Raw genomic sequence first — 18548 nt, 5'->3', positions numbered from 1 at the left:
TTAGTAATTATACTACCGGAACAATTTGCATAATTGGATTAATTGATTGCTTTTGCAGTCCGCCATCTACAGTGCAGAAAGAAAGACTGTATTAGTTACACTCAGATTGCAAATTAAGTCCAGCTACTTTACTGCACCTACATTAACGTTGTAGAATCTCCTCCCTTAGCTCCACCTCCACGGTGTAGAGAGACTGTAGCCCACATATTGTTGTACAGTTTGCATAAACCATTCCATCTTCACCATTGATGCCTGCATAGTTTTGGGAGACGGACAACTCAATTAACATTGCCCTTCATGAGTCCCATCTGGTTAGTGGCGGTTCTAGAGTGGTGCTGTTCCACAGAAACACAACGGTGCAAAAGAATGAGATCTTGCACAGCAGCGGTGAGTGGAGCCGTCTGCTGCCAAGATACACTTCATTTCTAATTAAACCTACTGTTTAGACATGTTTCTACTGCGGTACCTGACAAAAATCCATGTGGAACTAAGCTCTGTGTGTCCGGTTATTTTTTGCATGTGTATCACTCTGTACGGGCTGCATTTTAGATCTACCATAAGTCACTTCATTGTTTTTCATTTCTTCTGCTGCGTCATAATAATAGTTTCGACTGAATGGATTTAATATGCGAGTGATGGTTTTCATTCCCTTCCTTTTTTGTTTATTGTATTGCAAACTTACCCATTGTAATAGGACTAAGGGCTTACTAAGCACATTTAACCAATCTGACAAACACAGGGTGGGCCATTTATATGGATACACCTTAATAAAATGAGAATGGTTGGTGATATTAACTTCCTGTTTGTGGCACATTAGTATATGGGAGGGGGGAAACTTTTCAAGATGGGTGGTGACCATGGCGGCCATTTTGAAGTCAGCCATTTTGGATCCAACTTTTGTTTTTTCAATGGGAAGAGGGTCACATCATTGTTTTTCTTGTGAAATTCCCAATAAGTTTGATGTGTCACATGACCCTCTTCCCATTGAAAAACAAAAGTTGGATCCAAAATGGCTGACATCAAAAAGGCCGCCATGGTCACCACCCATCTTGAAAATTTTCCCCCCTCCCATATACTAATGTGCCACAAACAGGAAGTTAATGTCACCAACCATTCCCATTTTATTAAGTTGTATCCATATAAATGGCCCACCCTGTACATTGTGTTAAGATTTCATTATTGTTGTTTAAACAAAAGACAATATATTAATACATGATTTAAAAAAAAAAACAGCCACTACAGTAATACTCAGCAAAATCACCTCCATTGAATATCTTTTTTTCTTTTAATTTATTACTTATTACTTAGACTATAAGTAGTGAACTAAGCAGTCAACACCACGGCTGAGCATTTTGGCGTTCAAAACAGTCTCAATCTGGATTCAGACAGCCAGGGTTTCTGACATCACAAAACCTAGGGAATCAATCCTAAACCTGTTAGGAGCAGGGCTCAAGCTGAAGGTGAGTGACTGATGGGTGGGTGGAGATAAAAACAGGGATTTTTTTTCTCATAAATAACTTTTAAATATAAAATTTTAATAAAAAGTCAGAAGTTTCAAAGGATTCAATTGATGGCCTTTTTCAGTGTTTATTTTCATACCACATCAGAGATGACTGCGACCTTTTCCTTTTCTTACGTTCCTAACAGTTTAATTTTAGCAAATGTATTTATAAAGGCCAGTCAGTTCATGGCTCTGTTATTTTGTACACAAACTGCCAAAATGTATATGCAGCAAATGTCCATTTGAAGCATTTTCTGAAATTTCAGTATGTGCTAAAATGTTGGTTGCACAAAAATTAAAAACAAAACAGCCAGTGATGGAATCTGTAAATGATTGAAGTGGTCTAAATCTTTTAATACTATTGTCTAGATTTTTTTTTGTATAGTCAAGCACAATGCATACACATCTGAGATGCAAACCATTACAACGTCAATTGCCCCTTCAGTCTCCATCACAGAGGAACTGACTACAGACATACTTTCCCATACAGCAAGAAAAAATTGTAGTTTTTTTTTTGTTTTTTACAAAAGAAAAAAAAAAAAAAGAATAACTTAGCAATACTGTAAACCACGGCACACGGCAGTCATCAAGGCCTCTACAAAGAAGCAGAGATTTTCTCTACAACAGTCCACATTCTACTTACAGTACTGAGGCATGAGTCCGATATCTCATGATTGCAAGAAATGACCTATAGCTGAGCAGTAAGTGTAACAAACTCTCTCTCTCTCTCACACACACACACACACACACACACACACACACACACCTCTCCCTGAAGAAAAAACACACTATTTAAATTTTTTTCACACCGTTTCAATTTCTAAACAATAAATAAATAAATGAACAAACTAAAGATTTTACACGATGTAGCATTTAAACTATTTGGCAAATAAAAATGCAACTGAGTGCATATGTGCATGGCGTTTGCAGGTATACATTCATTCAAAATCCAAAAGTTTGTAGACACACCTCAGGTTATTGAGTACTCACTGTGCACACACAGAGGAAAGCCTGAAATTAAAAGAGATGCTCTGGAGCAGCCGCACTTCTTCTGCTTATAGTCACCATGCTCAGTGCCTAAACATTGGTTAGAGTGGTATATAATCCCCCAGGCACTGGGCTGTGGAGCAGTAAAACTGTTCTCTGGAGTGATAGAGCACCATCCAAAACCTATGGGATGAGTCGGAGTGGTGTTAGTGATCCAGTAGTAATCATACAACATCAGTACCTGACCTCAGTAAGGTTCTCATGACTGGAGGCCATCAGATCCTCACAGTAGTTGTTCAGCATCTAGTCTAAAGCCTTGACAAAAAGTGTAAGCCTCTACAGCAGTACATGGAAACACTACCTATAATACCCTTCAGTTCTGAAGAAATGTTGAAAAAAGCAGGTGTCCACAAACCTTTGGGGATATAGAGAGTAGCACTGAGCAGTGTGAGAAGCATTGAGAAGCCTAGTACTTAAACCCACCCTTTTGCTGCTGCCCCTAAAAGAAATGGTCAAGTCTGTATGACGTGACACTGCAACAAACGCAGGTTACGGCTGAGAAGAAGCCTTTGGCATAAACTGGTATTAAGAAGCTGCCTGATGATTGTATAACTTTTCCCAGTTTAAGCAGATCCACTTCCAGGTAGCCAAAGCTATATTGACTCAGCAACTGTTCCAGGAACAGAGCTTTTAATACTTTTAAATGACGGTGTAATATTTCTGTCTGTGACCTAAAAACTTAAAGTATTGTCGATATTCTGTACCAAGCAGAGACATTCAATTAAAAGGAATAATAAATAAAGTAGTGGATTGCTTCAGTATTTGTGGTCTGTACCACAGGAGTGAGAGATTTCTGTATTGCACCAGTAAAGAAGAGCGCAGCACAGGCAATATAAAAAAAAAATGCATTTTGTGCTCGTCTCCCCCCCCTCTGTCCCCAAGTAATAGCCTCCATGCTGAGAGCAGAGGGTCAGTATTCGGTGTCAGAGCCGTCGGCCGGGTCTGTGTTGCGGGACAGCATGTAGTTGTCCATGTCTATGGAAGGGCAGTTGTGGATGGAGTAGCGCAGACGCTCAGCTAACACTGCCTGGCTGGTGTACGGAGGCAAACGCAGCTGGAAAAAACAGGTCTGCGCAGTGGGGAGACCGTTCACAGGCTGAAAGGGAAATGAAGAGACAGATGTTTAGACACATACCATTATAGCCTCTGAATCATCTGCATTAACTGGTTCATATTTCCAACAAAATAAACATATAAAAAAAATCTTAAGGACAAACGTGTTATATAGCGCTGATAGAGTTAGGGCTGTATTTTCAGGGCCAATCTCAACAGGGTAACAGAAATTGGTTTGGTTGTATAGTTTGTATAATCAGATATACTCAAGAAAGAAAATGTATTCAAGTGAAAATAAGCCTATTAGCTCCAGTGTCATGCCCTCGTCCTGTCATGCCTGTTTTCCCTGCCATGTGCTCTCTCTGCACATTGTCCTCTGTTGTTGTCCTTGTCTCCTCCCATGTCCCGCCTTTGTTCCGCCTCTTTGTCCTTAACCCTCGTTATCTGTTTCAGGTGTGTCTCGTGTGTATGTAGTATTTAAGTTCCCGTGTGTCACTTCCTGGTATCGGTCATTCGTTTTGTTTCCTAAGCCATGGTGTGTTGTTTTGCTATGTTCCAAGTCGTGTCGTTTTGTGTATTTCTCTTTCCAAGTCATGTCATGCTTATTCTTTCTTGTTCCTAGTCATGTTGTGTTGTCTCTTTCCCAGTCAAGTCATGTCGTTTTGTGTCGTTCTCGTTTCATTCCAGTTCCCAGTCTTGTTGTTTTGCTTCCTTTGTCTCGTTGCTCAGTCCAGTCTGTCTGTCCCTTGATTCGGTTTGTTCTGTCTGTTTTCTTCCTTGTGCCTCTCTAGTTTGTTTCTCTGGTCTGTTAGTGTTTCCTTTTCTGTGCTTTGTGTACTTTTGTGGTTTCTGTCTGTAGTCTATTAGCTCTCTCTGTATAAGCTCCCTTTGTCTAGGTTTATCTCTGTCTGTCTAGTTCCCTCTGTTTAGGTTTAGTCAGTATCTGTCTCTTTTAGTCTAGGTCTCTGTTTGATTCTTTCTGTCCAAGTCTGCCTGTCTTTGTTTTGTTTTCTTTGGTTTAAAATAAAGTATTCTGTGTTTTAGCAAGTGCGTCCACCTCAGTCAGTCCGCCCAGCTAATCGTGACATCCAATCCAAACCTCCTAAAGAAAAAACCTAAGATACAAATGACTTTATTTGTGGTAAGGGGACCACAGGGCAATATTGAGGAATATTTTCTTTCATTTAATTTCAGAAAAAAAATGATGAATTCGGAAAACTTACACGATCCACTTTGATGATCTGAAACTTCTGTGTTATGTCGGCAGGGTTGGATGGCAGCCTGGAGCGTCCAGAGACGAAGCGCAGGAACAGCACTCTCTCCTCATTGGTAAACTCCTCAAGGCTTTGCCAGAGCCACACGATCAGCTGGTGGTTCTCGGTGATGTCGCGGTAGCGCACTACCTTCTTTAGCATCTCCACCGAAACCTCTGGAAGACCACAGACCAGCTGTTCCAGCTGCCGTGCCGTTAGCAGTGAGAGTAAAGGTACAGGGATGATGGAGGACATGCCTTCCCTCACTGCTGCAACCTACGTTTACACAGAGTCAATGCTTCAGCAAACAATTCACTATAATGTTTTATCTCTAGTGCTAAATTAAACAAGCAAATTTTAAACATGAACATGTTTTGACCAGTGTTAGAGACCAAGGAAGCTGATAATTTGAAAAAAATATAGCTTTTAAAGGGCCTATATGATGAAAACATATCATTTTCTTCTGTTCTGCAGGCCATACACAAAAAAATGAACGTGTCCCATGTCCAATTTGAATGTATCTATTCAGTTTAGCTCATGCATTCACAATAAAGTTATAGCCAAGAATGCTCTTTGTCTAAGTGGAATATGAGGTAAGAAAATGAGTCTCCAATAAAATATTGAAATGAAATAACAAACTGACTACCAATATTCAGGATATATTTGCTACAACCGTTTATCAGTTCCACCCCATGTAGTCCCAAGGCCCTGCACACTGCACATTTGTGGGTTTTAGTAGCAATCACAAAAATCTACACTGTGTGTGGGTCTAATACTAGAAGAGAAAGGCACTTTCTCATGCAAAGCCTGTATTTTTTTACTTAATGAAAAAACAATGGCCCCAGCTCTGTACCTGTCTGTCCATTTCATGCAGTCTGTATTCCAGTGCCTGCTCCACATACTCATTTCTGTTACTGAAGGTCAGAGGAAGGTTGTGCCCACCTGGAACCACTGGTACCAACCTTCCATCAGCACTGTGGGCCACAAATGAATCCAGAGGAATCATCTAGAAAATACAGAGACAGGGAGAGAAACACTTTTACTGAAAGGCAAAGCAACAACCTTTTCTTTTTCATACTCCCTGCAAATTTCACATGTATAACTTATACAATCTGTATCTCTCCTTATGTGAAAACTAAGGTGCAAAAACAACCAGATTTACATGCACATTAACAAACAAATGTTACAAGAATAGTTACCATAACAGATCATTTACATACAACTTTTTAGGTTGGAAAAAGTCCATGCAAAATTACTTTGTACTAAAAACCATTCCAGTGTTTCTGTCTCACCACAGTGAAGTTGTCCTCGTTGATGCCGCTGTCGTCCAGGTGCAGGATGCCCTGCAGTGAGCGGTAAGTGAGGAGGTCCACTTCCTCTAGGTCTGCTCCCCCCAGGGGAATACAGCACAGCTGCTTCCACACCCAGGGGGCCAGGTGAAGGTCCAATGGCTTCTTGGTCCGTATAGCCACAGCCATCAAGATGCCCAGGAAACGTAACTGCACCATGTGCTCATCCGAAACGGCCGCAGGATTCAACAGGAACCTGCCACAGATAATTACATCTCAGAACTACAGTAAAGGAGCCAACACATTTTCCTTAAATATGATGATTACATCTAATGGTACCATAAAGACATTTGTTATATTTGCTCAAATTATCGTTTTAAAGCACAATATTTTCATAGAAGATACTTTTGCACTGTTAGCCTGACTGAGCTCATGAATGAATGAGTGAGTGTGAGAGCGAGTGAGTTTCTATCCAGTTTGGTGTGTACAGCGAGGTTAAATTGCACCGCAATTCATGAACAAATCATTCTTTTCAACCAGCTCATTGACTAATGATTTCCAAATTACTGCCAAGCATTTCTAATCAGAAAAATGTGTACTTTTAAGCACATGAGTGATTCCCTGCCTATTTCAAATATCTGTGATGCTTGTTTGACACATGCTGTCTGGCAAACCTAGGCTTCCATGGTCTTGTTTTGACAAAGGTTCCTTATAATGAATTATTTGTATTTCATTTCAAAACTTTACTTATTACAAATAGATTTGAAGTCCTTTGATATAAAAAAACTAAAAAGCTGGCTCCATAAATTGGCCAATTTAAATGTATACACCATCCGTGATCTGAGGATATGAGTGTGACTGTGTGTGTGTGTGTGTGTGTGTGTGTGTGTGTGTGTGTGTGAGAGAGAGAGAGAGAGAGAGAATATGAGTGTGCAGTGGCTGTACCTGTCTGTATTACTGCCCACATCTGCAGAACTGTTGGGTGTATGAATGAGTAGATCCACCACACCAGACTGCAACTCCTGAGAGAGAGAAAGAGAGAGAAAAAAAGAGAAAGAGAGACAGAGACAGAAAGAAAGAGAGAGAGAGAGAGAGAGAGAGACAGAGACAGAAAGAAAGAGAGACAGAGAGAGGGACAGACAGACAGAGAGAGAGACAGAGAGAGTGTTACATTCATATATTATGACTTTTAAGAATAATAAGGCAGCCTTTTTAACTTTTAAACAAATTTAAAAATTGAACTGGGTGTGTGGTTTGGTCCCATATTAAAGACATCAACTCGTGAAACTGACTGACCTGGCACATCTCTGTGATAGTGTCATCAAACACACCTCCTGCATCATCTGCCCCCTCCCCTACTAGCTTCACCTTCCAGGCCCTGGAAGGAAGTCGCAGCTCAGTGGGGTTCAGGTTTACCACCTGCTTAGCTATCTGCACAAAGATGGGCTTGCTGGAGCGCCCCCTGTGTACGAAAAGGTTTATGGATTTAAATTCAAATGCATGTACCTGAATTCATTTCCATATAACAAATAAATTAAACCTGTTTTCACACTAGCCATAACATGTATTTACAGCCCTTGAAAGTTCTGTTGTTAAGAGCTGAATCCTACAAGTAATTCTGCAGAAAAGAGCGCATACAGAATAAACAGACTGTAAAAAGCCTACCTGGTGGAGATTCTCTTAACGGTGATCTGTGGTCCATACGTCTTGCCCTGGGTCATGGTGCGGCCGATAGATCGAACAAGGGGCAGTGTGTTGACCTTGGGGGATAGGAGTCCTCTGAGCTGACCCTGTACTATGGCGGCTGTGCCCGAGCTGTACCGGGATGCAGGCACCTGGACATAAGCCAAAGAGCAGCAAGATTACAGACAGCAGCTGGACAAAACTGATCAATTATTCAGCAGACAGCAAAGAGCAGCACTTAACAAGAGCAATACTCCACATGTCTGAAATGCTAGAGGGAAAGTAACATTTATAGCTATATGCAAAAGTTTAGGTATAACTGGTAAAATTAAATGTTTTGTAGAAATTGTGGTCTGACCATTTAGAAAAAAAAAAGTCATAATTAGGCTTGTTCCCCATAGAGGATGTATAAATATTTTGACCAGGGATGTCCAACATTTTGGACTTAATTGAAGGCATAATATTCAGAACTGCAGCTATTGCTGAATACTTGATTGCGTGGGTCCAGATTAAGGAGCCTCCAGGACTTGTACATGAGGTCAGAGAAGTGGTAGAGCACTCTGAGGCGTGTGGCCAGCTCCTCAGGGTTGCAGTCCTTCAGGGCATTGTACTGAGGGGGGATGGACTGAGGCAGACCCAGCTGCAGCCCAGCAGAACCTGCACACAACATACATGGTCATGAGTAAAAGTGCCAGCAACGCTGCTTACATGTTTAGTCAAGTGACGTGAAAGTACGTACACATCCTCTCTAGAGAATGTAATTCTACACATCTCTATTCACCTTACTGTTTATTATTTGAATAATTTATTTGCACAAGTCACACAATGATCAGCCTTAACATTAAAACCACCTGCCTAATATTGTGTCCCTCTTGCGCAACCAAAACACATCAAGATATGGACTTTACAAGACCTCTGAAAGGTGTCTTGTGGCATATGCTTCCAAGACTTTAGCAACAGATTGTGTAAGTCCTTTAAACTCTGAGGTGTGGCTTCCATTGATTAGTCTTGTTTTTCCAGCATATCCCACGGATGCTGGAGTGGACTCAGATCTGTGGAATTTGGAGGGCAGATCTATTAACCATTAGGGAATGTTGTAGAAATTAAGGGATGTTCTTTGTTCGTAGCCATGTTTACGTAAGTTGTACATGTAAAAGTATTTTCCACATGAATGCCAGGACGGAAAGTTCCCAGCAAAACTTTGGCCAGAGCATTACATTGAATCTACTGGTCTGCCACCCTCCTTCAGTGCATCCTGGTGGCATCGCTTTATCAGTAAAATGACACACATGCAACTGGCAATAATTGTGATGTAAAAAATGTAAATCATCAGAACAGATCACCTCCTTCCATTGCTCCATGGTCCAGTTCAGCTGTCTACAGCAGAGGACAGTGGTCAGCATGTGCGTTCGGACTGGTCTGCAGTTACTGTTCTGCAGTTATTGTTCTGACGGATTTTTCTCAGAGCCTGCATTAACTTTTTCAGTATTTCTTGCGAAAGAAAATCTTCTGTGGGATTGAACTAGAAGGGCTGGGATTCATTCCCTCCATCTATCATCACTGAGCCTTGGGCAGCCACGTGCCTACTGCTTGCGCACTATCCCAGGCACACTTTTGATTGATGCTAACCCCTGCATACTGAGAACACCCCACCAGACCGTTTTGGAGATGCTCTGACCCAGTCATCCAGCCATCTTAAATTGGCTGTTGTCAAAGTCACTTAGATCCTCATTCTTGCCCATTTTTTCCTGCATCCAACACATCATCTTCAAGAACTGAATGTTAACTTGTTGCATAATACTATAGCACTCGACAGGTGCAATTTTAACAAGATAATCAAATGTTATGGCTTTAATATTGAGGTGGGCCCTGTGTAGTTTTAAGTTTTTATATTATATAATGTTTTCCATTAAGTTAAACTCAGAAAGAAAATATAAACAGTGCACTTTATAATAGTTCCTCACGGAAAAACGGAAAAGGGTACAATAGCTCACTTGGTTGAAAGTTATTTGTTAATCAATCAAAAAATAATTCATACATTCATGGTTAGTTTTGGAAAATTACAATGCTTCTATGTCACAGTATCAATATCAAGAGTTAATGCTAGACGTGCTGGTTTAATTATGCACTGTTGACTAAAGTTAAAAGTTTTGAAATAAATGTACATAGGTTTGTGTGGGTAGAAATATATATGTTATAAATACGCACAGATTTCATGTGGTCAGTTAAATAGTCAAACTATAGTGTCTTCATTGCTTGTACCTGAAGTCCTAGACACTAAAGATGGAGTAGTCCATGCAGCACTATGGCAGCGGCCAGCAGAAATCTGATGGATGTTTTTTCCCTGCAGAGCTGTGACCAGTGTGGGCTCCTTCACTGGACTAGAGTGACCCAGACCCAGCTACAGACACAACAAATCAAAACAAAACATTTGAGCACATTTAATACTATATCTGCCTCTACTACAAACTACGTAGACATAGATCTACTAGGTGCTAATTTTATAAAAAAATGGCAACTGATATGTAACCTTTTCAAAAAGTCATTAACCAATCACAAAGTGGTATAAATTAATTAGAATTAAATCTTGCTAAATTCACTTTCACATTTTCAGTTCTTTCTTTAGAGAATACAAGACACTTTTCTGAACAGAACGATATACAGCTTAGATGTCTTTTTGATTTAACATGAGATGAAATATTAGCTGTCTGTGTGGCCACATTCTCAGCAGTTCTACACAAAACACTTGTTTCTTTCGTTCATTCATACATCATCTATAACCGCTCTATCCTGTCCAGGGTCGAGGTTGGTCCGGAGTGCAACACTGGGTGCACAGCAGGAACACATACTTGACAGAGTACATCCTGTCCATCACAGGCCATAAAACACTCACACCTATGGACACTTCTGCTTGGCCAATTTACCTATGAGCATATGGGTTTTTATTAATGAATTAACTTATATAATTATTCATGGACTGTGGGAGGAAACCGTAGCACCCAGAGGAAGCCCACAGGGGGAACACCCATAACTCCTTATAGACAGTAACCTTAGGGTCCAGGACCCTGGAGATGTGTGTCAGCAACACTACTTCCTGTGCCACTGTTCTGCCCACGCACAATCAAAAACTTGTACTTAAATTCATAGAATAATGATATAAAGTCTTATCTGAATACTCAATTACTTCAACAATTGCTAAAACACTGAATTTGACTCTTTGTATATACTCTTTGTGATACAGTACCTGAGCCTCACAGTTGCAGCCCCATGCGTACACATCTCCAGTGTTAGAGAGAGCGAGGATGTGTTCACAGCCCACGGCGATGTCCTCAATGAAGATACCCTCCAGAGCAGGGACAATTTGCGGCTTGTTGTGGTTCTTCAGCATGGAGTCGGGCAGCCCTATCAGACGCTCTGAAACACAGCACAACACACACGCTCATTCACAGTAGCACATATCATTTGTCAATTTTTACTATGATAGTTGCCTGTACTGCAACAGAACCATGAAGCTAACAAAATGATTTTTACTACGCACTGTAAAGATCCTGAAGAATCAAAGCTCCAGGCGAGAGTCAGTGTACTCATGCATCCAGTATGATATTGGCCATTCTCTGACCATGACAATTTATTGATCATTGTGTTTTAAATATATATAGAAATACAATTACATTTCTGGCATTTTGTTTATATTGTGGAGTGCAAATTTAATAGTACAAAAGTAGTTTTACCAAGTGCCAAATATGACTTGTATCATATAAAGAAACTCTTTTTAACTTGAATGGAAGTTAATGTAAAAAGATGACTATTTTACTCCAAGTAATTCGGAGCATTTCAATTGGTCCATTCAGCATGAAACACACAAAATAATTCAAATGATGTAGTAAATTAAAATTGAGATAAATGTTTTTGTGTGTAATAAATATCCCCTTTAGACATACCTTGACCAAAGGTGTGCACATGTCCGTCTTTGGCCAGCACCACTGAAAAGTGAGTTCCACAGCCCACTTTCTTTATCCCCTTATTACAGAGAGTCTCTACTTTCTGTGGATCAGACAAAAAGAGAGAAAAGCATGACTCAGGGTCAACCAATCAGAACAGTCACCCTAGTTTGTTAAATTAATAGATCAGTGAATAACAGAATACAGTGGAACCTCTACCTACGAACTTGATCTGTTCCGTGACCCGGTTCGAAAGTGGAAAAGTTCTTTTCTCGAGTCAATTTTCCCCATTTAAAATAATGGAAAAGCAATTAATGCGTTCCAGCCCCCCCCCCGAAAGTCACCCTTTTTGCACTGATATATGTTTACAACACTCTCAAATTAGTGAGAAATACAGTGGTAACAGTAATAAAAAAGAAATAATAAAGTTGTAAGTGGTTACACAGCGCTACCTTGAAGACGTGACGACTGGCTGGAGGAGTAACACAGGCACTGGCTGTATGACGGGAGGTGGGGGGTGGGTGGAATAACGGAGAGTAGGTGGTGAATGTGGGGAGACGAAGCGTAGACACGGCTTAACTTAGCACGAATGTCGATGTCTGGGCACGCTGGGAGACTTGCCTATTGGGGTCAGTGGTCATTTCCAGCCGCCGGCTCAGCGGAGGCTCAGGTTCGTTTCTAGATATTCTATATTCAAATGCCCGGTTCGTATCTTGGAAAGTTCGTTAGTATAGGCGTTCGTTAGTAGAGGTTCCACTGTATACTGATTTTGTTTTTTTCTCTCACTCCAAAATGATTTAAATTTAAGTATTTTGTTTATTTTACTCTACAATGGTGCCTGATGATTTTGGCATGCAGTGTGCAGAACTGTTATGGTCCACACTGTCATTGGTCTTGTAACAGTGCAAAATAAAGACGCAAATAGAGCCCGATCAAATATGTGATCGTGTGTATCAGATATTCACATACATTTAAACAACCGTAACGTACAAGCACCTGGGGATAGCATTTGACTGTACAAGGCCCTGTGCCCAGCTTCCCATAGTCCCCGTCACCGAACGCCCAGAGCGTCATCCCATCAGATGACAGTGCTAGAGTGTGATTAATACCGCATGACACCTGAGCACAAATAGAGATAGAATCAAAATACAATTCAATCTGAACAGTGACAGACGGCAAAGTGACTAATGGATTTAGAGTTTGATTTCATGAAGGATCTTGTATTTAAAGTTAGGGTTTAGCAAATCAATATTTACAGTAAAATGCACCCATTTTGTAGATACATTTAGAATACTCAGCATAACACAACATAAGCATAGCTTTGGAAATGGAGGTCCACAGCCCATGTTAGGGTCATTAAATGTAAAAACTGTATGTGCTTTCACATTTATGCTTTATATTGTTCTTTTCTCATCCTAATGTAACAAATCAATGTACAGACTGAATTTTATAATGCAAGGTACAATCAAGGGAATTGATTAAGTGTTTAGATGATATTCAACATGTATCTAAGAAGAAATACATTTTCCTTACCTGTCCAATGTGGTAGCCTTCCAGTGCTGTGACCCTCTCTGGCACCATCTTGTTGGAAGTTGACCTTTGGCCTAATCGTCCAGAATCACCGCTGCCGAAGGTGAAGAGCTTCCCATCAGCCGTGACCACAGCAGAGTGTTTGAAACCACATGCCAGCTTCACAAGCGGAAAGAAATGTTAGAGTACAAGCAATAAATAAGAAATATATATTTCAAATGCACATACAAACACATTTTCAGTCTTAGTTAGACTATTTTCACTTAATTTACCCGAAGGCTCTCAAAACATATTTACATCATTAAAAATAACTACAGAAAAAACCCAGAAAGAGAAACACACACAGAAAGTGTTCTGTAAACAGTGCTCTTACTGACATTAACTGTGAACAGATTAGTTTAAGCAAAGAGGCAACTATGAGTGTTAAAATTAAGTCTCATTATGTAAATGTTGCTTTGGAACTGCATTAACTACACAATGTGTCTAATCACACTAATCATGTTCAGCATTCCAGCTCCTCTGATCTTTTAATTTAAGCCTTCTTTTATGTACGTAGACCTGATTTCAAAAAGATGAATATCATGAAATATTCACGACACTATAACGGGAAGTTTCACAGAAACTAGTCTAATTCATATTCTAATTTAACACTTTTCTGTTTTTCAATAACTCTAATAACTATATTCTTTCTGTTTTGGGATTTGGTCTTTTTTATCCTGAAAAGACAAATCTTTTTACACACATTCTTAGTGTATATTAAATTACTCTATATTTTCTAATATTATTCTTTTGTGTGGGGTGGCAGGTACTCAGTCGGAACTCAGTCAGAAAAGGGTGGAGTGCTCTCTCCAGCTTGGAAGTGAGATCCTGCCTCAAGTGGAGGAGTTTAAATACCTCGGGGTCTTGTTCACGAGTGAGGGAACGATGGAGCGTGAGATTGACAGGCGGATCGGTGCAACATCAGCAGTAATGCGGGCTCGGTACCGGTCCGTTGTGGTGAAGAGAGCTGAGCAGAAAAGCAAAGCTCTCGATTTACCGTTCAATCTACGTCCCAACCCTCACCTATGGTCACGAGCTTTGGGTAGTGACTGAAAGAACGAGATTGCGGGTACAAGCGGCTGAAATGAGTTTTCTCCACAGGGTGTCTGGACTCTCCCTTAGAGACAGGGTTAGGAGCTCGGACGTCCGGGAGAGACTCGGAGTGGAGCCAGTTGAGGTGGTTCGGGCATCTGGTCCGGATGCCTCCTGGGCATGTCCAACAGGGAGGAGGCCCCGGGGCAGACCTAGAGAGACTACATGTCTCGACTGGCCTGGGAACGCCTCTGCGTACCCCCGGAGGAGCTGGAGGCGGTGGCTGGGGAGAGGGAGGTCTAGGTTTCTTTGCTCCGACTACTTCCCCCGCAACCCGGACCCAGATAAGCGGTGGATAATGGATGGATGTATTCTTTTGTGTATGTATGGTTTACTAATTTTCATTTCAGATAACTTTCTCATGATCCAAAGGTTTCTTTTGATTTTATATTTCTATTCCATATGAAACATGAAAGTTTCTGTGTACATAAAAGTACATTTTACTTGAGCAAGAGCTGGAAGTAAAGCTATAACATATGCCAAAACGTATTGGGCTAAAGGTCATTCAGAGATGGATTTCAGCAAGTTGTCATTTAGGAAGAGTGTTAATAGCTCTTCTGTAGGGAAATGACAAACTTCAACATTACAGTTGTGTAATGATTTAAAAAGAGAAGACTGTCATAAAGAGAAAATTCTTAGATTCTTATTGCCTGAGCATTATACACACTGCCAAAGTGATGCACGAAATAAGAGGAGTGGATGGTGCTTCCACTTTAAAGCTACAGACAAAGTGCCTTTTAAAGTACACTAAAGTGTCCATACGCAATCTCCACATTCTCACCTGCACCACCTCCTCCCCCTGCAGAGCCTCGATCTGTTTGGGTCTTCTCTGTCTCTCACTGTTGCCGTGGCCCAGTTTTCCATAATCACCATCACCCCAGCTAAACACCTCACCTGTCTCAGTCAGCGCCAAAGAGTGACCATCTGAACCATATGATGTCACCAGCTGAGTCACTACATAACCTGTAAGACAATTTTACTTTACAACATAGGCTGAGGACAGGGGTTGAATAAATGGATTACAGTGCTCCGGTGACAAATGATAGAAGCTCAGATACCATTTGAATAAAAGGGAAAAATATGTAAATGTGATATTTCACCAAAATGACTTCTGCAGTACAGCAATCACAGTTTACCACAGGAAGCGTGTGACGTTTTTAAAGCATGTTTGGTGTATGTGGTCTGTGTCTTTGTTCATTGTACTCATCAGTCTTAATCTGGTTTGTTGTAAATTCATCTCTATGTGTGTGGAATAGTAAATGTGTGCAGGTTTGGGTAGGTCACCTTGCAAGGCAGAGATGACTGTAGGTGTGTAAAGGTCATCGGAGTTGCCCTGTCCCAGTCTGCCATAACTGCCCTCCCCCACGGCCAGCACTGTCCCATTAGCCTGCACCAGGAACGTGCAGTTCTGACCACACACCACCTAATACACAAAAACACAAAGCAAGTTTATGATTCTTCAGTACGAAATGTAAATGATCCGACTACATTTTAAAAAATGTGTGCTGTCTATCATGACTCATAAAAATAGATAGTAGAAACAAGGCACTGTATGATTACATTATATTGCAATATATTCCATTTGGTATTGGTCTTTAAAAACACAAAAAAATAAACCACATTAGTGCATCGATAATGCAACATGGTCAGTCTAGCAAAAATTATTAAACTTATTGCATTGCATGAACACCCTGACTTATACCTGTTGTGTCTGAGATAGGGAAGAGGCGAGAGTGGGCACAGATACATTTGTGCCAGCGTCTGCAAGCTGCCCATGTCGACCGTTACCCCACAGGTACACTTCACTCTTCCCACCTTGCTGCCAGTCCTGCAAACAATATAACAGGCAAAATAAACAATAAAAGCTAAAACCCTTCCCATATAATTCAAAGAAAATAATTAGTGCACCACTTAAAGAGAAATGATCCTACAGAATTAAGGAAAAGATGGAAAAAAACATATTTATTTTCCCCAAAAGACCACAAAATATATCTAAAAAAAGATATCTGAAAAAATGATTGAAACACTTTTGTGTTTTTTGCTCAGGTCTAACACATCACCCTAAAATATCATTCATCGCAAAGATAACAACATTTTAAAATGTCCATTAAATAGGTCAGTGTGTGGCCTGCCTGAGGCTGAGGTGTGTGGAGAGTGAGCATTTATAACTCTAAACAGAGAGTGCAGTGATGGAGAACTGCCACAGCACTGGTCTTGTTTGAACAGGGGTTTTTTACTGACATTGAGAAATGACAGACAACTACAAACCTCTGGTTTGCTGGTGGCCCACAACATGAGCTGCTCATCCATCATAAAGCTCCACTTACTGTTGTCCTGCAAATCAAAAACACCCGGGTGGGTTAAATTTAATTTTCACAGTCACTTTGCCTTTGGCGGAATAAAACTGAATCAAAATCATTGATTGCTTTTAGGTGCTAATATTAGTCTTCCAACAAAGAGCACTGACAAATTTCACACAGCAACACACCATTAAAGCAAAGCACATCCTACCTTCACATCACATCTTCCTGTCTTTTCAAATCTGAATGCATTGGCAGATTATTATTTTTTTTGGTTAAGAACGATTTTATATATTGTAAATATTTTAATACAATTATATTTAGCTCAGCTTCAAAATAATGACTTTACTCTTTCCCAGAATGACTTCACTGTTGTCCTGATCTTTATTTTTAAGGTTAAACACAGTTTAAACATATTCAAATTTAAGTGCTGATATGTGCTGACATCCAAAAAGATAAAATAAGCAGAGGTTTCAAATACTTCATTAATTATTTAACAGAAATCCGATGTAGCTATTAAGTTCTAAAAGATAACGGGACTGCTTAGCAAGGCCATCTTCCATGGTTAGCACTTCTGTGTTTGGTGTTTCACATTTACCAAAGCCCTGGCGTTCTCAGTGACCCCGGGCTGCTGAAACTCTGGCATGGTGAAAGCCTCTGGGAACGTGGTCCCACGAGCAAAAGCCTCTGCACTCTTCACTGTGATGGAGAAGGTGGACAGCCAGCCCCATTCAGACTGAGCAGATGGGGCACTGGGGACATCTGAACCGGTACTGGATCCAATGTGGTGAGGAGGTACAGGCTGGCGGCTCAGAAGCTGGTCCAGGGACATTCCAACAGCCAGGGAGGCCAGGCTCTGCAGAAAACAGCTGTGGACCAACTGATCTCCAGCAACTACATGACTCTGGAGGGAAATAAACAGGTCTGGAGTCAGAGGCAATATGTGCAATGATTCCAATCTGTCCAAATAGACTGCAAAACTTTCTCACTGGCATTGTACACAACATCAGGCACTATGTTTCCAACCAAAATGTAACATGTTGTGTATTTGTAGTGAATAAAATATTAACACTTGTTTATACTGCTACACAGCTTAAGTTCATAATAATAATTTGTTGAAACCATCCCAACTTGGTTCATTTTCATAATACATTTTGTATTTTAGCCTGCTGTTAATGCTTCGGCTTAAAGTAGAGCTGGCATTAGACATGGTTTGGAAGAAAGCCCTAACACAGCAAACTCCTCTATTTCACACGTACAATTTACTGGTGTGAACTTTCACAAAATCAAGTTTAGGGGACAGACAATAATTGGCACTAGGTCAAGCTTTGTGGCATATGATCACCATCCTGTACATGTTTCTATTTTTGTATCTTGATGTCCAAAGGTGTGTGGAGAACCCATGCTCTTCAAAGAACATCTATGGTATTTATAGCTAGAAATGGAACATTGTGGCTGCATTCAACTACAAGAACTAATCAGCTACAGCAACATGCTGAAGAGCTAAGGGTGGTATAGAGAGGGTTGTGGTCCCCCTGCTCACTTTTTCATAGTTGTACTGCTCCTGCAGCAGAGCTGGGAGGCGCTCCAGGAAAACAGCCATGCAGGGGGTGCGGTTCAATCCCAGAATGCCCTGGGTTCTGAGCACAGTGCGGCAGGAAGCCAGGACATGATTCTGTGAGATCCATTCTGGACTGCAGCGAATCAGCAACACATCCTAACAGGAAACGGTCAAATCATAATGAACTCCATTGCATTTGCTTAATATATACTCAATATTTATTAAAAACATAATCACTTTACAATACTTTAGAGAAAAT

The 18548-nt window shown here is 40.6% G+C and overlaps 1 protein-coding gene and 1 long non-coding RNA gene across 3 annotated transcripts in view; one reads left to right on the top strand and one right to left on the bottom strand.

The window, feature by feature from the left end:
- Positions 1-1578: 1578 nt before the first annotated feature.
- The window catches only part of LOC136667993 (probable E3 ubiquitin-protein ligase HERC1), an 81933-nt gene continuing 64963 nt past the window's right edge, over positions 1579-18548 (bottom strand). The window contains exons 67-85 of one of the 2 annotated variants that reach the window (XM_066645205.1): positions 18272-18445; positions 17327-17632; positions 16697-16762; positions 16131-16256; positions 15713-15851; positions 15210-15391; positions 13301-13456; positions 12758-12886; positions 11768-11870; positions 11071-11240; positions 10089-10227; positions 8317-8483; positions 7809-7978; positions 7440-7605; positions 7089-7165; positions 6147-6399; positions 5708-5860; positions 4825-5130; positions 1579-3644 (exon numbers count right to left, since the gene is read on the bottom strand). In XM_066645205.1, coding sequence (XP_066501302.1) covers positions 3459-3644; positions 4825-5130; positions 5708-5860; positions 6147-6399; positions 7089-7165; positions 7440-7605; positions 7809-7978; positions 8317-8483; positions 10089-10227; positions 11071-11240; positions 11768-11870; positions 12758-12886; positions 13301-13456; positions 15210-15391; positions 15713-15851; positions 16131-16256; positions 16697-16762; positions 17327-17632; positions 18272-18445 — 3168 coding nt within the window. In that variant the 3' untranslated portion in view covers positions 1579-3458. The remainder of the gene's footprint in view (positions 3645-4824; positions 5131-5707; positions 5861-6146; positions 6400-7088; positions 7166-7439; positions 7606-7808; positions 7979-8316; positions 8484-10088; positions 10228-11070; positions 11241-11767; positions 11871-12757; positions 12887-13300; positions 13457-15209; positions 15392-15712; positions 15852-16130; positions 16257-16696; positions 16763-17326; positions 17633-18271; positions 18446-18548) is intronic. The other variant, XM_066645206.1, reaches the window with a different exon arrangement.
- Positions 4113-5007, top strand: LOC136667995 (uncharacterized). Its single transcript, XR_010795462.1, has 3 exons — positions 4113-4136; positions 4646-4742; positions 4869-5007. It is a non-coding gene; the product is annotated as an uncharacterized lncRNA (long non-coding RNA).

This window comes from Hoplias malabaricus, chromosome 15 (assembly GCF_029633855.1).
Source record: "Hoplias malabaricus isolate fHopMal1 chromosome 15, fHopMal1.hap1, whole genome shotgun sequence".
Lineage (NCBI taxonomy): Eukaryota > Metazoa > Chordata > Actinopteri > Characiformes > Erythrinidae > Hoplias > Hoplias malabaricus.
Note: the sequence above shows the minus strand (reverse complement) of the source record. Positions and strands in the feature narration are given on the sequence as shown.